This window comes from Etheostoma cragini, chromosome 6 (assembly GCF_013103735.1).
Source record: "Etheostoma cragini isolate CJK2018 chromosome 6, CSU_Ecrag_1.0, whole genome shotgun sequence".
Classification (NCBI taxonomy): Eukaryota; Metazoa; Chordata; class Actinopteri; order Perciformes; family Percidae; genus Etheostoma; species Etheostoma cragini.
The window spans coordinates 24,839,575-24,864,740 of NC_048412.1; the positions used below are offsets into that span (position 1 = coordinate 24,839,575).

The window sequence follows — 25,166 nt, forward strand, 5'->3', positions numbered from 1 at the left end:
ACACACAGAGTCTGAAAGGGGCATACAATTTAACAAAGAATTGAACAAAATGTGTTGCTTTTGAAACTGCCAAGTTTTAAATTTAAACAGTTTTAAATTACTTTCATAAATGCACCAAAGATTTTACACACACTCTTGCTTGAGATCTCCAAGATGGCAGCCAAAGGGTGCATTACTTCCCCTAAAAGGTCTCTTATGGTAAATGTTGACAACTGCTGCTTGGCTTAGCTCTTAGGTTGCTGAAGTAGAAATTGCTCCACTTGAATGTTTGCTGTTTTTGTAGAAGCTAAGGAACTCTGTGGGATGTGAGGCAGAATGCTTCGAGGTGTAAAGTTAAAATTGCAAACACTAGTGTGTGAACAAATTGAGGTTATCAGATAGAATCAAGTACTTGCTGAACTCAACTTTGGAACTCACCTTGAGCAACCTTTAAGCTTCAAGCATGAAAAGGTCAGACTTGACAAATAGGTCACGGTGCACGATGAGCTCCAAAAATGTGCTCCCAATTTAAATACTTGTGAAACACTGGAAGAAGACACGGGCAGAGGTAAAAATGAATCCCAGATCGTGACGGCTCAATGTGTTTCCAATTCCTTCAACCTTCCTGTTGTCCTGGGGTCAAATTTGACCCCTCATAAAAATGTTTATATCTAAAACATACTTTTTAACCAAATTAGCCAAAAAATGGATTGGATTTCATGTAACGCTGTTTACAAATGCAATTAATCACTTTCATTGAATTTCGGGGAAAAAAACAAAATAAATAATGCGCTGAAAATGTCAAAGGTTGAAAAAAGGGTAAAAAACCTAAATACGTGTTCATCTTTTTGCCCCGGGAGGATAACAATAGGGTCAAAAAGCTTCAGTTGCTACAGTTAAAGGGGAAGACTTTCATTGGGCCAGTTTCATAACATCCTAACAGGAGGCTTAAAGGACATTACAGTGGAGGAGACGGAGAGAGCAGGGCTCTTTGGTAACCAATGACGTCATCCTCCCCGGAACCAATATGAAGCACAGCAAATAAAGTCATTTAAAATAATCTGCATCTGCTTCCTGTCAGCTGTATGAGGTTGCAGTTAGTGTTTGTTTACTTTTCCCAATATGTTTTAAAGGAGTTCCACCGAGAATAGGAATGTTTTTTGGCAGACACCTGGCCGAGATAACCGGATTTATACAGCCACCTGGCTGCGACGTGATGGATATTTAGTTATACACAGTGAGCACACAACAATGTGCACCAGCAGAAATGTAATTAAAAATGGGATAATAGGACTAACAAAAGTACAAATCCAATATAGGGAGGCATGAGTTTTTGAGCACACGGTTATGTAAGTTGCAACGTTTTCTAAAAATGCCAACAAACTGAAGAATTCAGGATTCTTCAAACTAACTAGATTGTACATGTCTTCCAATTACGTCTAAAAGTGTACCTGTTCTGAAAGCCTGCTGTCCTGGCCTCTCCCTGACTGCCACTCTGATCTCTCTTCAAGAACTCTGTACAATTCATTGCGTTGACATTTCAGACATGCAAATGCCACAAACGGGGATAATGGCACCCCCTCTCTCCTCAATGGCATGCATGGTGTTGCAACGTGACAAAAGTCGTTGATTGAAAAATATAAAAAGAGAGAATCTCTCTCAAGGTCAAATCTCCAGCAAAGCTTAAAGAGCAACTACATCGTAAGACCAATGTGTTTCAGCTTGTGGCCTTCATCTGGGTTATCTAAATGCATTTTATGATGACCATGATGAAGGCCACAAGACAATAGGCTACACATCAGTCTAACAATAGGTTGTTCTTTATACTACAATTGTAGTTAGAGTTTTTGTCTCTTCATGAAAGTTAAATCCCCCTTATTCTGCTGTTAGATTGGGTTTGATAGGATGCTTTGTCGCATTCAAACTTAAACATCCCTGCATTTCATTAATGAATCAACAAAACGGTCTCGTTCAAATGAATGTATTTTTCCATACAGTGCTTTTGTTGGTCTAAACGCAGCCTAAGAGGATCCGACAAGCATTTTGGTTTAAGCATACCTCATTTTTCTTATGTCTTACTATCCTTTGGGTCCTGCAGTTATCTCTGAACTCAGGAAATTGAGCCAGGGTCCATCCATTGGCAGACCAGCTAAAACATGGTTGATATAATCAGCAGTGAGTCCATCCAACTCCTACAGCGATTGCATGCATGTGTGCAGCAAACGTAAAATGCCCAAAAGTTGTGTTTTTAGTACGTCCAACATTCCCTCTCAACAGAAGGGCAGCAGCTACAAAAAGAAAACAACATAGAACATGTGTTGGGGAATGTGCAGCAAAAAGAAAAGAAAAACACACACCTTTCCTGTCAGTGGCGTTGGGGAGCTGCAAGGTGTTTATGCCTTTGGCGATCTCCTGGTTGGTGGTTTCCTTGGTGACCACTGAACCTTTGAGCTTACTCTTCGGAGTGTCCAGGGCTTTTAGTTTCTTGGCGTGTTTGGTCCCCTTATAGTGGGCCAAGGCCTGGCTCTGTGAGGAGAACAAATAACAAGCTCAATTTAACGCTGGGATAGGAGCTAAACACAGAGCCAGGATGAAATGGAATATGAAAGCCAGAAGAAGACAGTCAGACTCAATAAACACAATTAGCAGGGTAAAGTTGACAGGTCTTGCAGCCCATAATAATAAAAATAATAATCATAATAATAATATAATAATAATAATAATAATAATAATAATAATAATAATAATAATAATAATAATAATAACATTATATTAGTCAGCAGAAGTACCAAACATTGCTCATCAGGTTGATTATGCCTACTGATGAGTGGTGTGTCGGGGATTGAAACTCTGACCCTTTCGCTCTAAAAACTAGTATCAACTACCGCTCCTCTAAGAAACCACAGCACAGTACACACGCATTGAAGAAGAAGAAGAAGAAGACAGGAAAAAACAACAAGGTCAACGCAGCTTTGCTCCTAATAAATAATGCATTTTATTAATTAAAGACACTTTAGAAAAGAGTTATTTTTAAAGAAATCCACACACTAAAAGCCCAGAAACATTAATGAAATATGAAAAGTATTTCTAAAAAGGTTTGACTTGTGTTTTGAACATGGCCAGATTGGTCCAATTGTGGATGTGTTTGTGGAGAGAGTTCCAGCTGTGAAGAAGGCTCTGCCCCCCCCCTCTCCAAGAGGAGATGGAGACAGGTGGTTTGCCTTAGAGGAGGTGGTTATGGAGGGCTTTGTAAGTGAGAAGAAGGACTTAGAATTGTGTCCATTGTTGGACCATTCAGTGTGAATTCTTAAATTCTTAATTAATAAAAATAACACTTGGAAGTCAATGGTTGAAAAAAAAGTTTGACCTGTTGTATAATTTACGGAGTGGCAGTTTGCTTTAAAGTCCAAACGCATAGCACTAATAAGATTCCCCTTCACAAAATATTCACCCTGGCACACAGAAGTGGGACATATGCAAAGACTTTGAGATGTCCTTGTTTACCTCTGCACACATCCCTGCATACTTTGCCTTTGGCAGGAAGGTGGTATCAGGAGAGATGCAATTGCCTCTTGGAATAAATAAGTGCACCAACCACGCATCCCCAGAAGACATTTGTAAACATCTTTATTTATGGCCCACAGTGGGGACATTCACTAAAGACAGCTGGGACAAAGACCATTCCAGTAGTTCTCTGCATTACCATATGAGTAAAACATTGTCCCTGTTTTCGTTTGATCCTTTTAAAAGTTAGCATCAATTGTTTCAGCCAGTTGGTGGTAAAAGTGTTCAGAGTCTTTAATTAAGTAAAAATAGTTGAAAAATTCTCTATTACAAGTAAAGGCCCTGAATTCAAAATGTAACTGAAGTAAAGTACAGAAGTGTATTTAAAGTATCTAAAGTAAAAGTACTCATTAGGCAGAAAATCTCCTTTTAAAGTGTAATATTTTAGAATATCATATTGTGTATGTTGCGTTGTGTTTTTAGTCAATTTTAGATGTTTGTTAACTACTGGGTATATTAGAACTGCATCATATCATATATGAATGTGTGTGTTTTTTTTTAAATGTAAAATATGACATGCAGTTATAATTGTCAGGTAAATCAACACAGTCTCACTCCCATGGTGTAAAATAAGAACGCTTGGTCATTTGCTTTTGGTGTTTGTTATTCTTGCTAATAGTCTCCTTTAGCGTTGGGACTCTTGGCGTCACTTTTGACACCGTGGGTGAGGACATGCTAACTGACGCTGCACAAGAACGGGACCGTTAAGTATAGGGTGAGCAGACGTCCATATTTCACAAGTTGGATTACTGTGGTGGAGTAAAAAGTACAGTATTTACCTCTGAGATGTAGTGGAATCAAAGTATAAAGTAACATAACATTTTAATTATTCAAGTAAAGTAAAAGTATGTCCAAATTGTACTTAAGTAAAATAAGCTCATGATCTCGAGACAAAGCTCTTACAGCATTTTGTTCTTGTTGTGTCACCTAAATTGGCCAAGACAAGTAAGGGGGTACTATTAAATGAGAGGAAGTTCAATCATTCCTTTGGCCGGGGTTGTGAAATTGCTGAGGTACTTTATAAGTTTTCCTTTCATTCCAGAAACCATTTTTGGATGAGGCATCACTTTTTCAAACTGAGTGCACATCTTGTTCTGACATGAAAACGATTCATTTTAACCCACATTCATCACTCTCCAGGTACCAAAGACACAAAATTTTTTGTATTGTTGTCATGAGACTCAGGTGATGTGGATGAGTGTTTAATGCGATTACACCAATAATCCATCTTTCATTAGAGCAATGAAGTGGAGGAATTGCCTGAATTCCAAGTCTGACACATTCATGATTAAAACTGGGGAAAAAATCATTTGTTTTTTCTCCAGGTGCTCTGTGACAGGGAGAAAAGACATCAAACAGATCATAGTCGGGGGGTGGGTGGGGGTGGGGGGGGGGGGGGGGGGGGGGGGGGGGGGGGGGGGGGGGGGGGGGGGGGGGGGGGGGGGGGGGGGGGGGGGGGGGCTGGTCTGGGATTTAGAGAGGCTGTCTGGAAACCAAAAGGTCACAGTTTGAATCCTGATGTATCCATTAACAGACATGTGCCCATTAGATGTTTTGGCGCTGTAAGTATGTGAAAGTAAGAATGTTTGCTCAGGACCAACAAAAGCATACTGGTTTAATGTTCAAATAAAAGTATACAGTATCTCCAAAGCCAAGCATTGATGTAATGGAGGGTAAACCCGTTTAAATCAATTGTATTTGTGCAATAATTTACTTAGTTTGGTTTTCACCTGTGGATTTTACACACTTTTAAATTTATGTAGTTGGAGTTGTCTCCTGCTTTTTTTGTGGGAGTTCATGCACAGTTTTAGCCAGTCATGTGTCATATCAATCTTTATGACCTAGATTCAATGAGTGTTTGCCAAGGCGTGTAGCCAGTAGCGTCATAAGAATGGAAAGACAGTGTCTTCAAGGGCAACAGAGAATGTAAATTAAAAAATGAGTGATGCAGAGGTTTGTTGTTTCCCACTTTGAGGTCCTCCTCCTTGTTGCCACATCATTGCTGCACACATGCAAGAACGTATCCGTCCATCCACATTCCTTTGGATAACTCAACACCCCAGTTTACAATCCCAACTCACAACAATGAACCAGTGATCATTGTTTTAACCCATAACCCCCAGTGTGGGAGCCTCAGTGTCAGTAGGGGAGGGGGATCAGGTAACGTGGGAGACAGCCACGCCTTAGGCTGATGTGTAACTCAAATGTGCTGTGACTTATGTCTAATCCAAATGGAAATAAACACATTTTTAAACATTTTGGCACCAGCACCCGGTTGTTGCTGAAGCATACTTATATCTTCCCTCAATACAGTTATATCCAAATCTAAACATTAATTTCCTAAGGGTACATGTTTAACAGTAGCCCATAAGTGCTAATAAATCCACAATCTACATTACAAATTCCACTACCAGTAGAAAGGGACACAAAAAAGGGAAGTACCTAAGTAAAGTACAGCACTGAGTCAATGTACTTAGCTAGCACGGGTCAGGGGTCAGACACATGTTCATAAATTATTAATCTTAATACGTTTATTTGTTATGATTATTTTGTAATAATCATCTTAAAAGATACAGTTCTTCCCGTTCCTAATCTGACAGATCAGGACTAATAAGAAAAGCATGCCCCAAATTATTAAAATGCCAAATCCAAACATAATCCCCACGAGTGAGCCTGATGCCCTGTCCAACCACGTCATAATGTACGTCATACATGGTATTGGAGTATATCTCACGTTCATTCAAAAACATGCAGTTCCTGGAGGTGCCAATACAGTTACAAGAGTCGGGCACCACTTTTGCGTTTCCCCAATCAAGATATCCTTCAGATAAACCACAACAGAACCCGACCTTTCCGAATCCTGAAACTCCTCCTGAACTTCTTTGGGGTGTTCGCTCAGCGGAAGTAGCTGCTCCACGTGTTTCTGCTCCAGCTTCTGGGCACCTTCAGTTCTTGGTACTGCTCCCAGGGCCAACAGCACGAGGAACATTGCGAGCAAGCCCAGGAAGAACAGGATCAGCAGGCAGTGGTTCTCTCGGAAGGCTCCACAGGAGCCCAGGAAGCCAAAAATCTGAGTCACAGCATCGATAAATATCAAGAGCTTACGGGCCGGAAGACATCCATCCTTCATTTGGTAGTCTGTTTTGTTGCACTTCATTTGTATGGAGAAACTGAGAATAATGATTCCACCCACAAAAAATAATAAGGTGAAGATGAAGAGAAGGTAATTGATCACCTTGCTACCCGCTATCGTTTAACCCCAACGTCAATCCAAAAGCCAAATGAGAATGTCTCCACCACTGGGTGGTACTGGGAAGCTTTTGACCCTTGTTGAAAGCAAAGCACAATGACAACTGGCCTGATGGGGCTTTAAAAAATGTTGTTGTCCCAGGTGATAAAACTAACCGCAGCATCTCTGGGTGCTCTCTCAACTCAAACAATGGGATGGCATGGAGGGGAAACAAAAGATTTCATTGAAATCTAACAGCAATGGGGCACCTTCAAGACACCTGGTGTTTGGTTGTGGGATGGGCTAGTTATCAGTGCCTTCTGGTTAGACAATGGCCCGGTGGTCAAGATTATAAATGTGAGGTCTGCTACGCATTCTCTGTATCTCTCTAACAGGCAACCCTTTCTGATTTGGTATCTTTAGTTTCATCTTGGTTCTCTTTTGCTTACTTTTATAACTTTTAAAGTCCTTCCATGACTCTGTGGGTGTGCATAGACTGATTGATTAACATCTTCCTGAGCCTCCAGTTAGCTCTGTTTCACTGTTATGTCAAGACTCATGAAATTTGTATAAAATTCCCATTTAAGCTCCGGCCCATCTTTAACCTGGGCAGAGGTCTAACCAGCCAGAATAACGGAAAACCCCTGTGTGGGTGTCCAGGGCCTTTAAGTTGTCTACAACCCAGGTTTTTTAAGGAGTCCTTTAAGAATACCTTGTGCCTGGGCGTTTTAACCCAAATCTAACCCTACTGTGTGACAGAAACTGAGATTAGTAAGCCCTGATAGCTCCTGGACCATCACAAAGCCCTATCCCTGTAAAAGGGACTTTTTTCAGGACCCTGACCTCTCCTGCTGTAGAGTTAGGTAATGCTATAAAATTCCTAAAATGCTTCCTGGCCTCCTCGGACAAGAGAAGCAACGCGTACGGTACATTGCTTCACGTATATTTAAAAAAACACTCCATTTAGATTTGTAGCTTGTGAGTTACATTTGCAAAAACACAAGTTAAGGAAAAGAGAGATGCTGTAAATCCATCAAATGTAAACAGGTAATAAAGTGTTCTCTGCAAAGGGAGTGGATCAGAGAGCACTGTCGGGTCTACTTGCTGTCAACAAATTACAGATTAAGTCCAGTTTATGATCTTGACTCATGACGGCATCCAGTAATGCAGAAACATCTTCAAATTGTTTAAAACAGAGAAGGTCTTTTCTCTTTATTATCTCAGGTCATTAAGTGGTTTACAAACAGACGTTCCGCTTCCCAACAGAGCAGCTTGGATCGGTATTTAGCAGAACACCACAGGCTTCCTGCTCTGCATCTTCTCTTAGAGCTGCAGTTTCACTTAATGATAAACTGTCGCTGAAGCAATTTAAAACACCTCTGCCACAGCTGTGTTTCAATACAAAGAAAAAACACCCTCAGGGTGTTGGAGATCGCATAGCTCAACACAGCACTACCAGTTGATTGACAGGCAAACACATCCATCCCTGGTACAAGCAGCTGATGGACAGTAAACATGGGCCTAGACAGATTTCCCCACTTAAAATATAATAACCTCATACATACCTAATATTTCTAAATACTTGCAGACACGTTCAGTGTTAGAAATAGATTGATGGCTGCTTTAATGAAGGAGGGATGACATTTCTATTTAGAGATGCTTTGGCATCATGCTATAACAGCAGGGATTTTCTTTTGAAATATTTGGATTACTTTCGAAACAGTATGGAAATGAGGTGCGGGGGAAATCGAAACCCACCTGCTGGTCCATGGGTTAGATTTAACAAGCTTGTAATAATGCAATGCAGTTCATTACTGTATCGTAGAGTACACATGAACTAACGACTGTAAGAATACTTTGTGGTGAACTCAGTTTGTAACACAAGCTCCTTTTCCGTAATCTATTTTGCTCACACGATGCATACTGTTGAAACCAAAGAAAAAGAGAAGAGATCCAGGCAAGTTAAAGTGAGCAAATGCAAATAATGCATAGGTGCATCCCTGAACACCAATGTGGCCTGCTAAGAAGAGGCTTTCACATTAACAGCACATTATTTAAGACATGACACTGTGTAACAACTGAAGAAAGCAAATTTGTGCTTGCCTCAATCACTTCTCTTGTTACATCACCATAACAAGATACAGTAAGTGATTGAGTTTGATTGAGTTAACGGTGCATTATTTCAATGAGAATGGGTTTCAACAGGCAGGTCACCATTATGTTTTCCATTGACATTATTAGATGTTTAATGTATTTTGTAAATGTTTTAATTGATTATTTAACACATGAGTATGACCATAGATGGGTGTAACCACCAGCAGCTGCCAGAAACATTTAGAGAAACTCAGGAATTGAGACCTAACACCAGATTTAAGTCCAGGACAATATATCTCTTGATATTAAATTTATTGCAGATGTATTGATTACGGCTTATATGTAATCTGATAAGTAACAATAGGTTGCAATACAGAAATGTCAAAGATATGTTTGCGGGAATTCAAACACTCAATCACTCAGTTACTTAGTTTGTCCACCTTCAGAGCACTGACAAGTTAATGTTTCAAATCATAGACTTGTGACATCTATTTTTAGAATGTGACTTTGTCTATATTTATATTTGACTATTATCAAAACGTGGTGGGAGTGAGATACATATTTCCTTTGCAAATGAGAAAAATCAGACAAAATGCGTGGTCGGCATCTATCAAACTTCACAAAGGTGCGGGCTTGCAGGAAAATGGCCATAAGTAATTTAGCAAGAGACATCCGGCACTGAGACCAAAGATAGTAAATACAGTAGCTCCCAACCCAGGGGTCAGGTCCCTCCTAAGGGTCACAAGATGAGTTTGAATATGATAAAATGATAAATATAAAGGGCCAAATTGTTCTGCTACACAGATTCATATTTATTTTTTGGAGTTCTAAAAAAAAACATTTCATCATTTTGCTACAGCTTACAGATAATATTTTCCTCCTTGTTTTAGTGGATTGGAAGTGTAAGTACAGCACTAGAGTTATTTTTAAACACTGGTCAATAGTCAGACACATGTCCATAAATCATTAATGTCAAAAAGTTTCTTGTAAACGAAAAAAATACAATAATTGGTCTTTTTCATTGTGTAAAAAAAGCTGAATATGCGGTTTGTGGTTGAAATCTATAAAACATACAAACACAGCCAGGTACAAAAGAGTAGAAGCATTTATAAAATATACAACAGGGCAAAGCCCAGTAAAGATTAAATTAACACTAACATGGTGAATATCATTATCCATTCATAATCTGACAGAGCAGGACTAATGAGAAAATCATGCCAAGAATTATCAAGATGCTGAATCCAAACGCAATCCCCAGAAGTGTGTCTGATACCTTTTCCAACCATCTCACAATGTACGTCATACATGTTGTTGAGAATATCTCACGTTCGTCCAACACCAAGCAGTTCATGGAGGTGTTTGTGCAGTTACAAGAGTCGGGCACCAATGTGGCGTTTTCCCAATCAAGATATCCATCAAAGACCCCACAACAGAACCCAGACCTTTCCAAATCCTGAAACTCCTCCTGAACTTCCTTGGGCTGTTCGCTCAGCTGAAGCAGCTGCTTTATGTGTCCCATTACCAGCTCCTGGACAGCTTCAGTTCTGGTAATGGCTCCCAGCGCTCCCACAGCCAACAGCATGAAGAGCATTAGAACCAGGCCCACAAAGAACAGGATCAGCAGGCAGCGGTTCTCTCGGAACGCGCCACAGCAGCCCAGGAAGCCAAAAATCAGAGTCACGGCAACGATAAATATCAGGAGGTTTAGCGCCAGCAGAAGTTCATCAGTCATCTGGTAGTCTGTTTTGTTGTGCTTCATGTGTATGGAGAAACTGAGAATAATGATTCCACCCACAAAAAACAATAAGTTGAAAGTGAAGAGAAGGTATTTTGATATCACTGCTGACCGCCATCGTTCAACCCCAACGTCAATCTTAAAGCCAAATGAGAATGTCTCCACCACTGGGTGCTACCCCTCAAATATAAGGAACGTTTAACCCATGTTGGAGATGTGTTCAGTGAGACGGGATCACCTAGGTGAAAGTAAATCACATTGAAAAATGACCTGAGGGGGTTAAAAAAGGTTGTTTGAGCTATCCAGTTGCAGCACTTCCTGAAGATGTTGTCATAGAAAATCCTAGTTGCAGATATTTACTTCATTTGCTTTCATACAAATGGTTTGTACTGATCTTTCTTTGCATGATGTATTGCTTAAGAATGATGGGTGGGTTCCAAACTTAGTCAAAGCTGCTGCTATTTTTGGTCAGTTTTACCTGGCCAAAACTGTTCAGCTCCTATGTCGGTAGTATGTGAGGTTGTAATCTGAACCCTACAGAAGTGTTTTCGGGCTGAATGCCAAGCCCCTGTGATTGGTGGAGGGAAGGGTGGATGACCCATACATAAGAATCAGACCCTCTGTCCGACCATCTGTAACAGATGCCCTCTCTAGTCATCTGGCATCTTTAGTTGATCCTATGTTCTTATTTGCTTATTTTGTACACTATACTGTGTAGGCCTGACAGTGCCCTGACAGGTTGACATGTTTTGATTAAACGGGCAATGTCTCGCTTTAAACAGGGCCAGAAAAAAGGTTGCTTGTATGTTTTATGGACGCCAAGGTGACCTGCCACACCACCATGTGACGTCTGGAGGAGTATACTGACGGTTAAAAGGGACATCAACCTGGAAGATCTGCTCTCCCAGAGACTCTAAACCCTGCAGCAGCCATTTACGAACCAGAAACCCAAGAAAGGAAATAAGACTGGGCAGCCCTCCCAACCTCTGATGCTGGTGCAACTCTGTCAAACAGCTCAGTTAAAGATGCTTCTTCCTTCTGTTCTGCCATCAGCCTGTGACGCTGCTAGCTGGTTTATCAACTGTGAATCTGGCAACTCCAAGCACTCTGGTTTCACTACATCTGGCCCAGCATGAGTGGCAGCCCAGCTGGCAGCTCGGCAGGGAAAATGTCACGGGAGCCCTGTGGCCTCGCTGAGGGTGCTACCACTGACGGGAACTGCTGGCGGCCTCCCTACATTAGGCACCCCGTCAGCCCTCATATTATCCCTAGGCATGCCAGTATTAAATGAACACCCTCAACAGACAACTGTTCCTGAAAGGGGTTGTGACAAAGATCCAGGGTTTTAAAGTTTTTTTTAAGTGTCCTATCCCACTCATGGTCCCCTTGTGACCGTGCCCCTAGTAGCCCCCATGCTTATGCTGCTTGTGTTGTTGTCCTGACATGGCATTTTTGTCCCTTTTCCTGATTTTATTTTATTTTTCACTAACACCAGCTTACTACCACTAGTTTTACACTACGCTTTGGGATATTTTGTATATTAATAAATATTTGAGTAAAAAAAATAACAGAGATTCTGAACTGTTTTGAATAATAGTTAAGATCAGAAGAACTTATGTTGATTAGTTTAGTCAGGATACTGAATTGTACTAATTTCAATTTTCACCTGAAGTTTTAATGACAGTAATCAATTCTATTTGCAAAGAGCCCAGAATGGAATTCATCCTTTTTTGGGTGGTAATTTGGTTGAAAAGAAAGTGATATTTCTGATGTAGACATTTTTAAAAGGGGTCAAATTTCACCCAAGAACAACAAGAGGGTGAAACCAAACCTAACTCGACTGTGGGACAGAAGGTGTGTAAAACTAGTGAACCCTAATAGCTCCATCAGAAAGTACAACCCCTGTAGAAGGGGTAGTACTTTTGGGGGGGCCTGAAACTATGAAGGAGTTGAACTCCAGTAGAGATAGTTGATGTTATTAGGTTCCTAAAATGCTTCCTGGCATCCTCGGACAATTCCTGTGCTGGAAATTAGACAAAAATGAGAAGAAACATGTACATTTCTTCATATTTAATTATCTATCTATCTAGATTTTCAGATTTTGACAACTGCAAGTCTACAAAGTAAGCCAGTTAGGTTTACAAAAAAAATGAGATGAAGAGTTGCTGTAAATGCATCAAATGTAAACAGGAAATAAGGCATTTCCCTCAAAGGGGGTAGCTCAGACTATCTGGTGACTTACTTGCTGTCAACAAATTACAGATTGAGATCATGTTTATAATCTTGACTCATAAATGTGACGGCATCTAGTAAAGCAGAAACATCTTCAAATCGTTTAAAACAGAGAAGCTCTTTTCTCTTTATTTCCTCAGGTCATTAACTGGTTTTGCGGCTTGGATCGTTTTTTAGCAGAACTCCACAGGCTTCCTGCTCTGCATCTTCTCTTAGTCAGAGCCGCAGTTTCACTTTATGATCAGAATCAGAATCATGTATTTGTCATTGCTAAACAATGTCACACTGAATTTTAGGTGCCAGTCCTTTTCGATGCCTTGAAGTCTAAATTCATAGCCACACGCCATACCCTTCCACAAACCATACCCTCGCATACACATAGTGGGACAGGTGCTTCTAGTGCATAGTAGTATACATTCACACACTTACTCACACCACACTTTAAAAAGATCAGCAAATTCAGGCACTCTACTGCTGTAGCTGTGTTTCAAAACAAAGAAAAAAACACCCTCCTAGCTGAACACAGCACTACCCGTTGATTTACGGGCAAACAGTCTCTCTCTGTAATGGACTGCTGATGGACAGTAAATATAGACCAAAATAGATTTTCCCATGGAAAACATTATAACCACATCCTGAGTAATTGCCAACATATTCAGTGTTAGAAACATATTGAATACTCCTTTAATGAAGGAGGGATGGCATTGCTATTTAGGGAAGCTACTGATTTAATAACATGCAGCAGTGGTTCTTCCTTTAAATATTTTGATTACTTTCAAAACAGGATGGAAATTAGGTGCGGGGAAAATCGAAACCCATCTGCTGGTCCCTATTGAGCAAGCTTGTATTAATGTAATGTATTTCATTATTGTACTGTAGAGTACACATATGAGCTAATGACTGTAAAATACTTTGGGACAAACTTTGCTGTTTTGATGCTATGACTATGAGCCTATATTGGCATGTAGATGTCAGGCCCGGACTCTAATTAGGTTAATTAATCTGGGCCAGATTGGAGAAGACAATTCTCAAGAAGACAATGTTATGTGGCAAAACTTGGACATTTGACACCTTGTCTTGACCATACCATTGAACGATAGCTAAAATGCTTAGCAATTTAGTGTCACCAAGTGCTCTAAATGGTTCTGACAAATTTTGAAGTCAATTGGGATACTTCTTTAGGAGGAGTGTAAGTATAATGCCTGTAAATGGTCAAAAACTTACAAAAAAACAAAAATACAAAGTTAATTAAAAATGGCTGACTTCCTGTTGGGTTAATGGTATGGCTCCAAGGGCCTTTTTGTACGTATGGACTTGATATATATGCCTATCAAATGTAATACATCTAGGTGAAACTGCAGAAGCTTCTTTTTGTTAGTTTGTAAGGGGTGTAAATAGCTTTCTTTACCTCTGCACCTGTCTTTTCCACTTCCAACTTTAGTTATACAACAATAATTCACAAAAATCCTTGTTATTTAGACAAGCAAAAACTACATCTCAAACACAACCATCACCATAATTTCTTCAATGATTTATTCAGGTGATGAGGTTAAAAACGGTTAAAAAGTCAAATTTCTCATACGTCTGAATGTCTTGTAGCCTATACGCTGTTCTAAGATAGTGAAATGGATGAGACTGCTCTGGACCTCCATATTATGTCTCTGTGATGTATCGGACTTCACAAAGATTATAAAACCCTTTCACTTGGACATAGTTCTCTTCTCACATTTTTGGGTGCATCTGACAAATCAAAGCGTAATAGTAAAAGCAAAATGACAGCTAACAATGTGTGATTTTCCATCAATCTTTGGTGTGATTCACTCTCAACACCAACACCTCCAGAAGACCGACTACATGGACTGTATTTCAGCTCTTTACTGGAGCTAAATCTTTCAGTGATTTACTTATTTTCTGTCCCTTTCAGCTACAAAACCAATCTGCTGCCAACGAAGAAAAAACTTCAGTCTCTTGTCATCAACCTCCATATCACTGTTTCTTTATTTTCTATTCATATTCCTCAAACGTACTTTTATTGTTTCATTAGTTAGCACAAAAGCTTATTTTACAGTTCTTTCAGTAATGTAATAAAAGGCTAAACTGCTTGTTAATGTCAGTTGGGCTGTACCAAAAGTGTTTGCCATTCAGTATTTGGTAAAATATTTGCTAGAAATTAGTTTTAAAACTATGATTCATCCAACCTCATTTAATAATGTATTGGTCAGACTGCATTGCTAGTCAGTGTCATTCAAATTAAAGGAGAATTCCGGTCAATTCCAACACGTAGGTCTGTTGTTTGGAAATTTTGAGTGCAGTCCGCAGAGAGAAAAACAATTTTTGCTGCCTACACCGTGTTATCCTCCTGCTAGCATTAGCACCTAACAGGCTTAAAATGGGCAAGTTTTAAATGTGTTTTTAGCCTCTTAATATGTTCAAAATGTCGTTACAAGTACTCAGCCATGTGCAGTGATTCAGTTACAAGTGAAAACAGTGAATCTGACTGATGTAGATGTAAAAGAAATGCATGAAAGTTCTGCTAATTTGGCTCTATTTAGTTCCGGTGGTGAGATGGCAAGACGAGTGCTTAGGGACCGTTTACAAACCACAACACAGAAAAGAGATGTGAACACATAAAAGTAAGTGCTGTAGGAGGCCTACAACGAGCAGGACACAAGTTGTAATTGATGTAAGTGTAGAGACACTACCTTATTTTATCATTAAATTGAAAGCTTACATATTTTAGTTTTATCTCTTTTCTGTGTTGTAGTTTGTAGATGGTCCCTACGCTCTCTAACTGCCTCTCAACAAAAGAGTTAAACAGAGCTGAATTAGCAGAAGTGCTAGTGGAAATCCCACAAATTAGCACTAAACACAAAGTAGAGCTTAGCGTGATGGGAATGTCATTAGTTTGGCGTAAATGTAAGATGTAGCCATGTACAATTTCTGACTTGATGATGGTGCTGGAGGAAAAATAAGAGGATTTACAGTTCTCACACTTCATAAGGGAAGTAAATTGTGTGCCAACCCATCCACTACTTGTCAAAACATTTCACTGAATAATTTAAAAACTTGAGGGACCTTCAAAATCTTTTGGCAGGTTGGTCTTACGTTTTTACTACATAACTTTTTTAAGATGCTTTTTTAAGAACTGCTGTATAAGGATACATAGCTTGTGAAGTCAGGGGACCACCAAAATTTGGAGAATTTGTATTCAGGTGCAACAAATTCCTGTACAAATTTCAATAGTTTTTGAAATATTTTAAACAGGACTCAAAGGGGTGGACCATCAAATAGAAATCAAAGTCTCCCAACTAAAAAGACAGTATTCGTTATTATTCTATTAATGCATTTTGGCAGTTTTTAACAAAATACGCCTTGCCCGAATGCCATAATGACTATGTGAAGGATAACACAACATCAGAACAGGTGAGGTTAAATACTTAATTCTTTGGAGTTTGGAGGTTGGGGGCACGAGTACTTTTACTTTTTTACTTCAGAAGAAAACTTGCTCACCTGTGAGTTAAACCTCAGCTGACAAACGCCGCAGGAGACGTGCTTCCTCTTTGCGGTGGGAGGGAGGCCGAGGGTGTGATGGAGGACGGCTTTCTGCACAGGGTCCATCTGGAGGACGGAGGGAGACACATAGAGAGGCTAATTAAAACTGTGCTAAAACAGACCTGTAAATCACATTCACTACTCCATTGCTCACTGGGCTGTGAAGAAAAAAACACGCTGCCTGGAGCTTTTTAGAAAGCCGGCCATTCATCTTTTGCTTCAACAAGTGCTTTGTGGCTCAGACATTAACACAGACATATCAAGAATGAATGGCCCATTTCTAAACTTATGGCACTCATTATCCATGTTTGAATGTAGGGACTTTACTGTAATGGCCTCAGAGAAAATCCCTCAAGTGAGCACTTTGATTACACCATTGGCATTATTGCATCTGTATGCATTTTTTATTATTATTAACACTCTCCAGAAGAGACAAAAATCAACAATAAAGTTAACCACAAACAAGAATTGGGTAAACCATTTGCTTATCTTATGTTATGGCATTTGATAGCTGTCCAAAATATATAAAATACACTGATCAAAAGTACAAACGCAACACTTTTGTTTTAGCCCCCATTTTTCATGGGCTGAACTCAAAACCAGTCAGTATTTGGTGTGACCCCCATTTTCCTCACGTAGTGCAACACAACTCCTTTGCATAGAGTTATCAGGTGGTGATTGCTGCCTGTGAAATGTTGGTCCACTCCCCTTCCAATGGCTGTGCAAAGTTGCTGGATATTGGCAGGACCTGGAACACGCTGACGATCCAAAGCATCCCAAACATGCTCAATGGGTGACTCTGACCCCCTTCAATAACCATCACTTATGTCATTGAAGGAAATCTGCTCCCCTATCGAGCGATACTTATAACAGCAAGGCAAGTGAGCCGTTCCTGGGACATGGTTGACCTCAAGTAGCCCATGACTTGATCAACTCAAGTTTTACAAAGGTCCTCTCTGCTCGAGCCACAGTGACTGAGAGTAAGAGCCTGAGAGCAGTCCAAAAGAAGGGGTAGATTTCCAGTGGATCCTTATCATGCATGAAAGTGATAAGCTAAAGGAGGCTTGTGGTTCGCCATTACCCTCCTTGTCCGGACCGTTCCATTTGGGATTTCTTGTTTTCCTCTGTGGGTGCTCTCGGGTGCACACCCTTTAAAACAAAGTAGTCAAAAAAATTTGCATTTCAAAACCTTATGAAATGGACAGTGGTCGACTCAAACACACACGCCTATTGACTCAGTAATATCTATAATCTTTAAACCCAGGACAGCGCCACTTCTCACAAATACAAATTGGAGATGAAAAGTTTAACTGACACGTAATTCCAATCAGCTTGTTCAGCGTATACTGAGCACCCACAATATTGGCGGCTATGCAGCAACCACCCAGACGTGAACTGTCCCCCGCTCCCCCCTCCCCTTGTCACACCGCTCTGTGCACGGCATCTTCTCAGCAAACAGGGTATCTGCAGTTGCAGGGGGTCCCAATTGGCCAATTGTCCACACAGTGGAATGATAGATAATACAGTAGAAACCCACTTTGAGGATTTTTTTAAGTGCTCGTGCCGCCCCCCATTTGTCATGAAAACATTACACCCCGGGCGGCTGCCCGATTGCCAAAAAAACGTTACCATGGAGGCACGAGTAATATCAAGCTGCGTCTTCACAGATAGTACCTGTTGGCAAGAAAAATGTATTGGACCCTTGAGTAGGTTCACCCATGGATGCCATTTACAGTAAAAAAAAAGGCAAATGACACACATGGTTTGTTTCAGAAAAGTTGAAAAATATTGAATTATTGTAAAGTTTCCTGAAAATATTCACAAAGAACATAAGCACACAAACAAAAAAGGCATCTGCCACACAAATATACGTAAAAATTGAAATTGATATATATTTTTTCTTCAGGATTAACTAGGAGTGAACAGGCCACTGCACTGCTGCACGCTGCTTGTCTGGTTGGCATGGACCTCCCTCAGTGTGGTGACAAGGCTTTGGGCAATGAACAAACACATCTGCCTCGCCGAGAAAGTGCCTCAATAGGCACCACTTGGCTGCAGAGGGAGGAGAGGTGCTGGCGGTGCGTGGGAGGATTAACCCAACTTGACAATTGGGCTGCAGAAGGTAGTTACCATGATGTTACACTGTCACCTTCTGTGGATGCTGTTTGGCTGAACGGAGGCTGTTTTTCAAATATTGGGGATTTAAAAGTATTTGTGTGCAGAGGTAGAAAAAGAATTCACCTTTGGAAAAAAGTTGAAAACTACAGGTGCTTCAAATAGAACAGCACAGTAATCTATACATAAATGTCATATCGCTTTCTTTATTGATTCATGTGATATATCAGAGCAATAGCTCTACAATAAATCCAAGTTTTTGTTGACACTGTGTCAGGTAGATGTTGATTACACTCTTCAGGTTAGGGTCAGGGTTGGGACCCTAGGGTTGGGTATTCCTAATATTTTCACCCACACTGGCAGTTAAACCAGTGAAACCATTCCTGAAGGACTGAGGCAGGAAGGAGAGTAATCATGTGCAGGTGACATTAATGGCTGGAGAGCCACGACAGCTTGGCAACTGAGACAATCTGGCAAAGACTGGCTGAGAACTGGTCTCCATATTTACACTGTGACGGACTGAATGAGGAGCAGCTGGGTATGCAAGTGACCGGGCCAGGCGAGGTTGTAAACTCACTGAGGGCGACTAGAGGGGATGTGATGCAGAAAGATAAAAGAATCCTGGAACTAAAATGAGCAGAAAAGACACACAGACAGTTGGAGGAGGATAAGAAGGAGCTGAAGAGAGGGAAGAGGGAGGTAGGGCAAACATCCCTCCAGGCCGGTCAGGGTGCCACCAAGAACTTGGAAACCAAATGACTTGGCTCAGAGGGACTGGATGGTGGAGAACTGGGTCCAGAGTAATAACTGACTGAGGCAGGGAGCAGGGGGGAACAAACTTGGATGGAGGCCTAATGGAGACAAACTGGAACTGAAGCTAAGCCGAACAGATACAGATTCTCCAAGAGAAATAGAAGCAGCCTCTGGTACAGTAAGTAAACATGACATTGGTCTGAAGGGGATGCAGACTCTGAAAGAGAGACAGATGCAGGCTTGGACTGCTCTCGGCGCATGTGGCAGACTGTGAAGACAAAAGAGCCACTGAATTAAAAAAAAAAGCCAAAGCTGGTTCTAACTGAAGAGAACCATTTAGGTTCAAACAAAGAAGCAGAAACCATCTGTCGGAGACCAATTGAGGAAGCAAAAGGGTTTATCCAGCTTTAGACTCAAAACAATCAATTAGGTGCAAAGCCAGCCACCATAAAAAGGGTGTACTAGTTGTTTAAATATGGGGATACCAGTACACATTTTTAGGAAGTCTCTTAAGGAAGGCATTTATATTGTTGTACTTGGTTATATACATGAAAGGTTACAAAAATAGTGTATACAAACCTTCTGTCTTCCAACTAACTTGCGTATCCCGTCACTGGAATCCAAACAAGGAATTCATTTTAATTCTGGAGCAACTCTGCAACTCAGTTTTGCATTGCCAGAGAGCAGTTTCTCATCAGCTACTTCATGGAGCTGCACGCCTTGTGGCACTTGTGGCAGTGGAAATGTTGCGTTTGAGTGTTGAGGCACTTCTTATTATTATTTAAGGCTTCTCCTTGATCTACCGTAGCTTACATTATACTTCATGTATATGTTGTTTGGTAAAAAATCCTCTGCCAAATGGATGAATGTGAATGAAATCAGAAGGTTTTTATCTTTGTATGTGTGCCTCTGATAGTTTAAAGAAACCCTAGAAGTTCAAACCCTAGAGATTCCCACCTCTTTGCTCCTCACAATTCAATTCCAATTCAGTGTCGGAATCAATTCTAAACCGATTATTGATGCATCTTAATGGTAAAATTCTTTTGTGAGCATTTCCATGCATGATTTAAAAAACAATATACATCTAAATGCCTTAAACGGTCAGGCCCCACATTACATCCTGGACCTTTTGAAGCCGTATTCCCCTGACCGCATTCTTCGGTCTTCTGGCCAGAACCTACTTGCAGTCCCTAAGACCCGTTATAAGACCCGAGGGGACATGTCATTTCAGTCTATTGCTCCCAGACTGTGGAACGCCCTGCCCCTGTCCTTGCGTCTTGCAGACACTGTCGTCTCTTTTAAAAATTATCTGAAAACATGTCTGTTTAAGAAGGCTTTTGGTTGATGTTTTTTTTGCTAGTGTCATTTTAATTTTATATATTTATATACATTTTATGCTGCTTGTTTTGTTTTTACTTACTCTTTTGTACAGCACTTTGTGATTTTTATCTGAGAAAAGCGCTTTATAAATAAACTTTACTTACTTACTTACTTACTAAATCTGAGATTGCTACTCAGTTTGCTAATTACTTCCAAGACAAAGCAACTACATACAAAGCTTAGATTTTTGACACAATTGTCACACACAAGTTTTAATGAAATGTTTTGTCTACTGAGATTTGTATTGTGTAGTCATTCCACACTCCAGCCTTAAACATGCTTGTGAAACTGTTAGCCACCCTTTCATAAGTCACCTTCTCTCACAGTGATCTTCCACGTCAGAGGCTCCGTCACGTTTAAATGTGGAGTATTGGCTTCTTAGAATATATATATAGATGTGTTTTTTTCTCTTTTGGCCATTTTTGTGTGTTTTTTTTCTGCACTCTTGCCTAAACTCTAAGTCATTGTCCATTATCCCATCCGCTTTCAGTCATTCTGTTTTTGATTTGTACATGTCTGGAGACAGTATATTTGACAAACAATCAACAAATTAAAAATAAATAAAGAGAATCATGATGCATCTAAGAATCAATTATTTTTGCCACCCCTGCTGACTACAGCTGGTCAATTGCTGCTTTGGTGTGAATGTCAGATTGTCAGTTTCTGAAAGTTATATACAGTGTATTGTCTCCAATTCTGACGTTGAAAAGGTGTGTGGGGAGGGAGTTTCCTAAGCCGTCTAACCATTGACAAGCTGGTCTGATTAGGTATACTGGCGCCTTTGGACCCAGAAACAGGTTCAGGACAAAGACAAACATTTGAATCAGACTGAAGCTGTGTCTCATAAACAAATCAAAGTTTGCACATTTTCAAGAGTGTCCACTTCACAAAAAAGATTGTCCATATAATACAGGTTCTCACGGACTGGAAATACTCCGATGCGGTTTACACCACGGGAACGCAGCCAGTTTGTGATTTGTCATAAACAACCAAATCCCTTGCCGTTCCTTGAATTTGACAGACAATTTCAGAATCTTGCTGTCTCTCAAGATAGACATTTGCCGTCTTTGTGTAAATCAACCTTTTTTCTTCACCCTTAGATTTTTGTTTTCTTTCAGAATGGTGGAAGCTGCATGATTGAAACATCATTAACACGCCCACTCGCTTGCCGTGAACTCTCAGTTCACTAGCATGGACCACGCCACAACCATGTGTTACTAAAAGATTTAATGAACATTATGAATGTGCAGATAGATGAATTGATGTGGATGTCGTCTGATGGCTGGTCTGGGAGGATGTGTGACGACCGTGGCCCTGCTCCCGAACCTAAGTTAACAAATTAACTTCATGACAACAACATGTCCTGTTCACACATGGGCTCATTTGGACATTACACAGACTTTGATGGGAGCTGACAGGATAAAGTCCATTTAATGTCTGGACATTTGCATTGTCACATACAGCTTCTCAGTTGAAGTGCATGTGTTTGGATATGTGGTTCAGAAGGAGGGACAGCAGAGACATATTGTTGATTTAATGCAGGGTTGTACTGTGTTGCTGGAGTTATGAGCTCCCAATATGGTTCTGACTTTGACATCAGATTTAATGCCAAAAAACGCAATTTAAAAAGTTGGTCATTACGGATGCTCTTTGAGTGAGCAGTGAAGTCAAATCTGTAAGTATGTATTTAAATACAGTGCTTTCCACTAAATAATAAATATTTTTCTTCATGTTTAATCACTCGCATCTTTTTCTTCCATCTACTAATAAAAACAGGTCTCAAATACAGTAAGTGTTCACTGTAATTATTTTGAATGGTTCCACTTAATTTCGGACACAATGAACACACGGTTTCAAAAAGATAACAACACTCGGTTTCATACATGAAATCAAAATCATGCTTCAATAAATTGTTCCTCTCACAGCAAAGACAATTACAGCAATTGAGCTGTCAACGAAGTGAGACAGTCTCACATGAATCACTCACAGTGCTTATGTTCACAGACAATACTCAGTTTCACAAAGTAGTCCTTGGTGGGTGTTTTTCAGACATTAATGATCCACTGTGGCACTCAACATAAAAGGTTTTCTGAGGATTGGCATTGTGTTTCAGCACTGCAGTAAATTTAGATTTCTGGTAGGGACAGAGTTTGTTGACACCCATCAACACGGTGCCGGTCTGCAGGGAGACTGTATGTGGTTTTCATTAGTACTAGTATGGACCAGGATCAATTTCACAAATTGCCAGAACTGGGGCAGATGCTACATGCTCATGCTTTTAGCCACTTTGTTGTTAAAGAAGTCGGCAGCAAAACACATACACAAAGTAAAGTGCTACCCAAAAAAGCTCTGACAAACCCATTGTATCCGACCTGCTAAGCACCATACGGTAAACAGACTCAGTTAGCCACTAGCTGGGGAACGTAGTGGAGCATTTACTGTAGCAGTGAAGGAGCCAGATATTTCCCTAAGGAGTCGGTGCAGCTAATGGTAGAATGAATATGGGGCTTACCATTCATCAGGTCTCTAGAAACACAAATCTAAATGAATTCTAATGTTGCGCCATGTCTGCAGCATGTGTAATTAGACTATTGCACATTCATGAGGTGGTGAAAAGGTGATAATATGTTGAGAATGATCCACTGCCTGTAAGTGCCCAAAAACTCAATTCATGCAGCTTTAAGGCAGGAACATTTCTTTAGTTTTGCTCTTTAAGTGCATCCATTTATATATATACACACTGTATATACATAACGGAAAATGGAATTCAGAAACGGCAGTAATGCATTCAATGTCCACTGAAAGACGCTGGGGGAGCAAACTGGCCGTGTTCTCGTGTGCTAAACTTAAATAAAAAATTTCAATTATTTCAAATTGTATGGCTCACGAATGAATGTCCAGAGACAATAAAAGCTTTTACAGCTTTAGCAGCATTTAAAGGTAGAATGATCTAACACACCAACGTAACAGACGGGGTAAACCATGGATACATTACCGGCGTTTCACTAAGAATACATTTACTCAAAGTGAAGCATTAAAAATATAAAGCAGAGCATTTTAAAGTAGCTCCTGTCAGAAAGGAACATCGAGAATCGCAAAGAGGACTGAGTTTATATCACTTTCATATTTACAACATCAGTTCTTTTGTCCCTAATTGCTATGCTATGCACAATCAGCATTATGAAACACTGCACTAACTGCGTAGGCAAAGTCAAAAGGGTAGGAGCAAATAACACCCACTTGCTCAGTTGATATGCATGTAATGATGTACAATGAAATGTGCAGCTTCTCATCTTGAAAACACAGAAAAGTCTGCATTACATTACCAGAACAGGGACTCTCCTCTGCCTTTGCCCTAACACTTGGTTGCCAAATTGGAAAGAAAGAGAGTGTTATGCAAGAGTCTACCTTTGTACTGTAAATCTCACCCAAGTTTTTGGAAGGGAGAACGGGATGACACATGGAGTTGGCCAGGGTCGCTGGCAAGAGTAAAACACTACAGCAGAGAACCAAACGCACTACGGCCTGCTGGGAAACTGGGACCTGAGCTGTGGAAAGCCCCTGCCAGTTATAAACATCTGGGCCACGGGAGAATGGATGACCTCTTACTAGAAACACGCACTGGGATAGAAACATGTTATTTCTCCTTTAGTTTGGTGCAGATGCTGTGAAATGAATCTGTGGTGATGAGGCCACAATGAATGGCACAATCCTGCAAAATGATCAGGAGAAATGTCAGTACGTGGCATAATCATTAATCATTGGGTATAAAGTCAAGAAAAAGGGATTACATGTTCTTCATCCAGTGTGCTATTCTTGGCCGCTAATTTACTGAAAACTCAATTTTACCATCTCCTCCAGTGTATCTTTTACATGTACTGCATCTCTTCAAGATTTCTTCGTGTAGCATTTCATTCCCTCCCAGCACTAAAAAATGATGTGTTCAGGCTCCATCTGAGGAGAGCAGCTGCAATGCCAGGGACATGTTATTCTCTGAGCTCCTGCTTCCATCAGCCACCCACTGAGCCACACACTCCGCATGGGCCACGCCTGCCAGGGCCGGAAATGTCACCGGAGCAAATGTACCGTGACACACATATAAAGCACGACGAACCACATAAGTACAAACACCCACACACACACGCCAAGGCATATCACAGATGCCCATCTTCACGCCTGCAGCAGCGTACAGTGCATGCTAAATTCAGTGTCATCTTTCAAATCACTTCCTTAAGCTCTAATATGGAATTGTTTCCTCAGTTGGTTGAGTTCCAGCACTAACACTTGTCAATCATCCTGATGAGCTGTCTGCCATGAAACAACCTGCCGCCTGAAACAGCCTCCCGCCTGAGGTAACGGTAAAGCCGCCATAGACGATCAGAGAGCCGATGGTGAACACAGTATATGATAATTAAAGAAAAATACATGTTGGCAGTTCCTTTGAACAGGTCTTGGGCTCACATACAGTGGGTACGGAAAGTATTCAGACCCCTTTAAATTTTTCACTCTTTGTTTCATTGCAGCCTTTTTCCA

General features: G+C 40.5%; 2 protein-coding genes across 2 annotated transcripts in view; both read right to left on the reverse strand.

Moving 5' to 3' along the window:
* The window catches only part of znf385d (zinc finger protein 385D), an 81,379-nt gene that overhangs the window by 23,409 nt on the left and 32,804 nt on the right, over positions 1-25,166 (reverse strand). Inside the window, exons 3-4 of the mRNA XM_034874665.1 lie at positions 16,344-16,451; positions 2,337-2,505 (exon numbers count right to left, since the gene is read on the reverse strand). Of these exons, the coding sequence (XP_034730556.1) occupies positions 2,337-2,505; positions 16,344-16,451 (277 nt within the window). The remainder of the gene's footprint in view (positions 1-2,336; positions 2,506-16,343; positions 16,452-25,166) is intronic.
* On the reverse strand, positions 9,289-10,996 carry LOC117946485 (tetraspanin-8-like). Its single transcript, XM_034874666.1, has one exon. The coding sequence runs from the start codon at positions 10,623-10,625 to the stop codon at positions 10,038-10,040; it is 588 nt and encodes a 195-aa protein (XP_034730557.1). The 5' UTR covers positions 10,626-10,996; the 3' UTR covers positions 9,289-10,037.

Coding starts and splice junctions, on each gene's coding strand:
- LOC117946485 (XM_034874666.1), bottom strand. CDS start 10,625: ATGAAGCACAACAAAACAGACTACCAGATGACTGATGAACTTCTGCTG.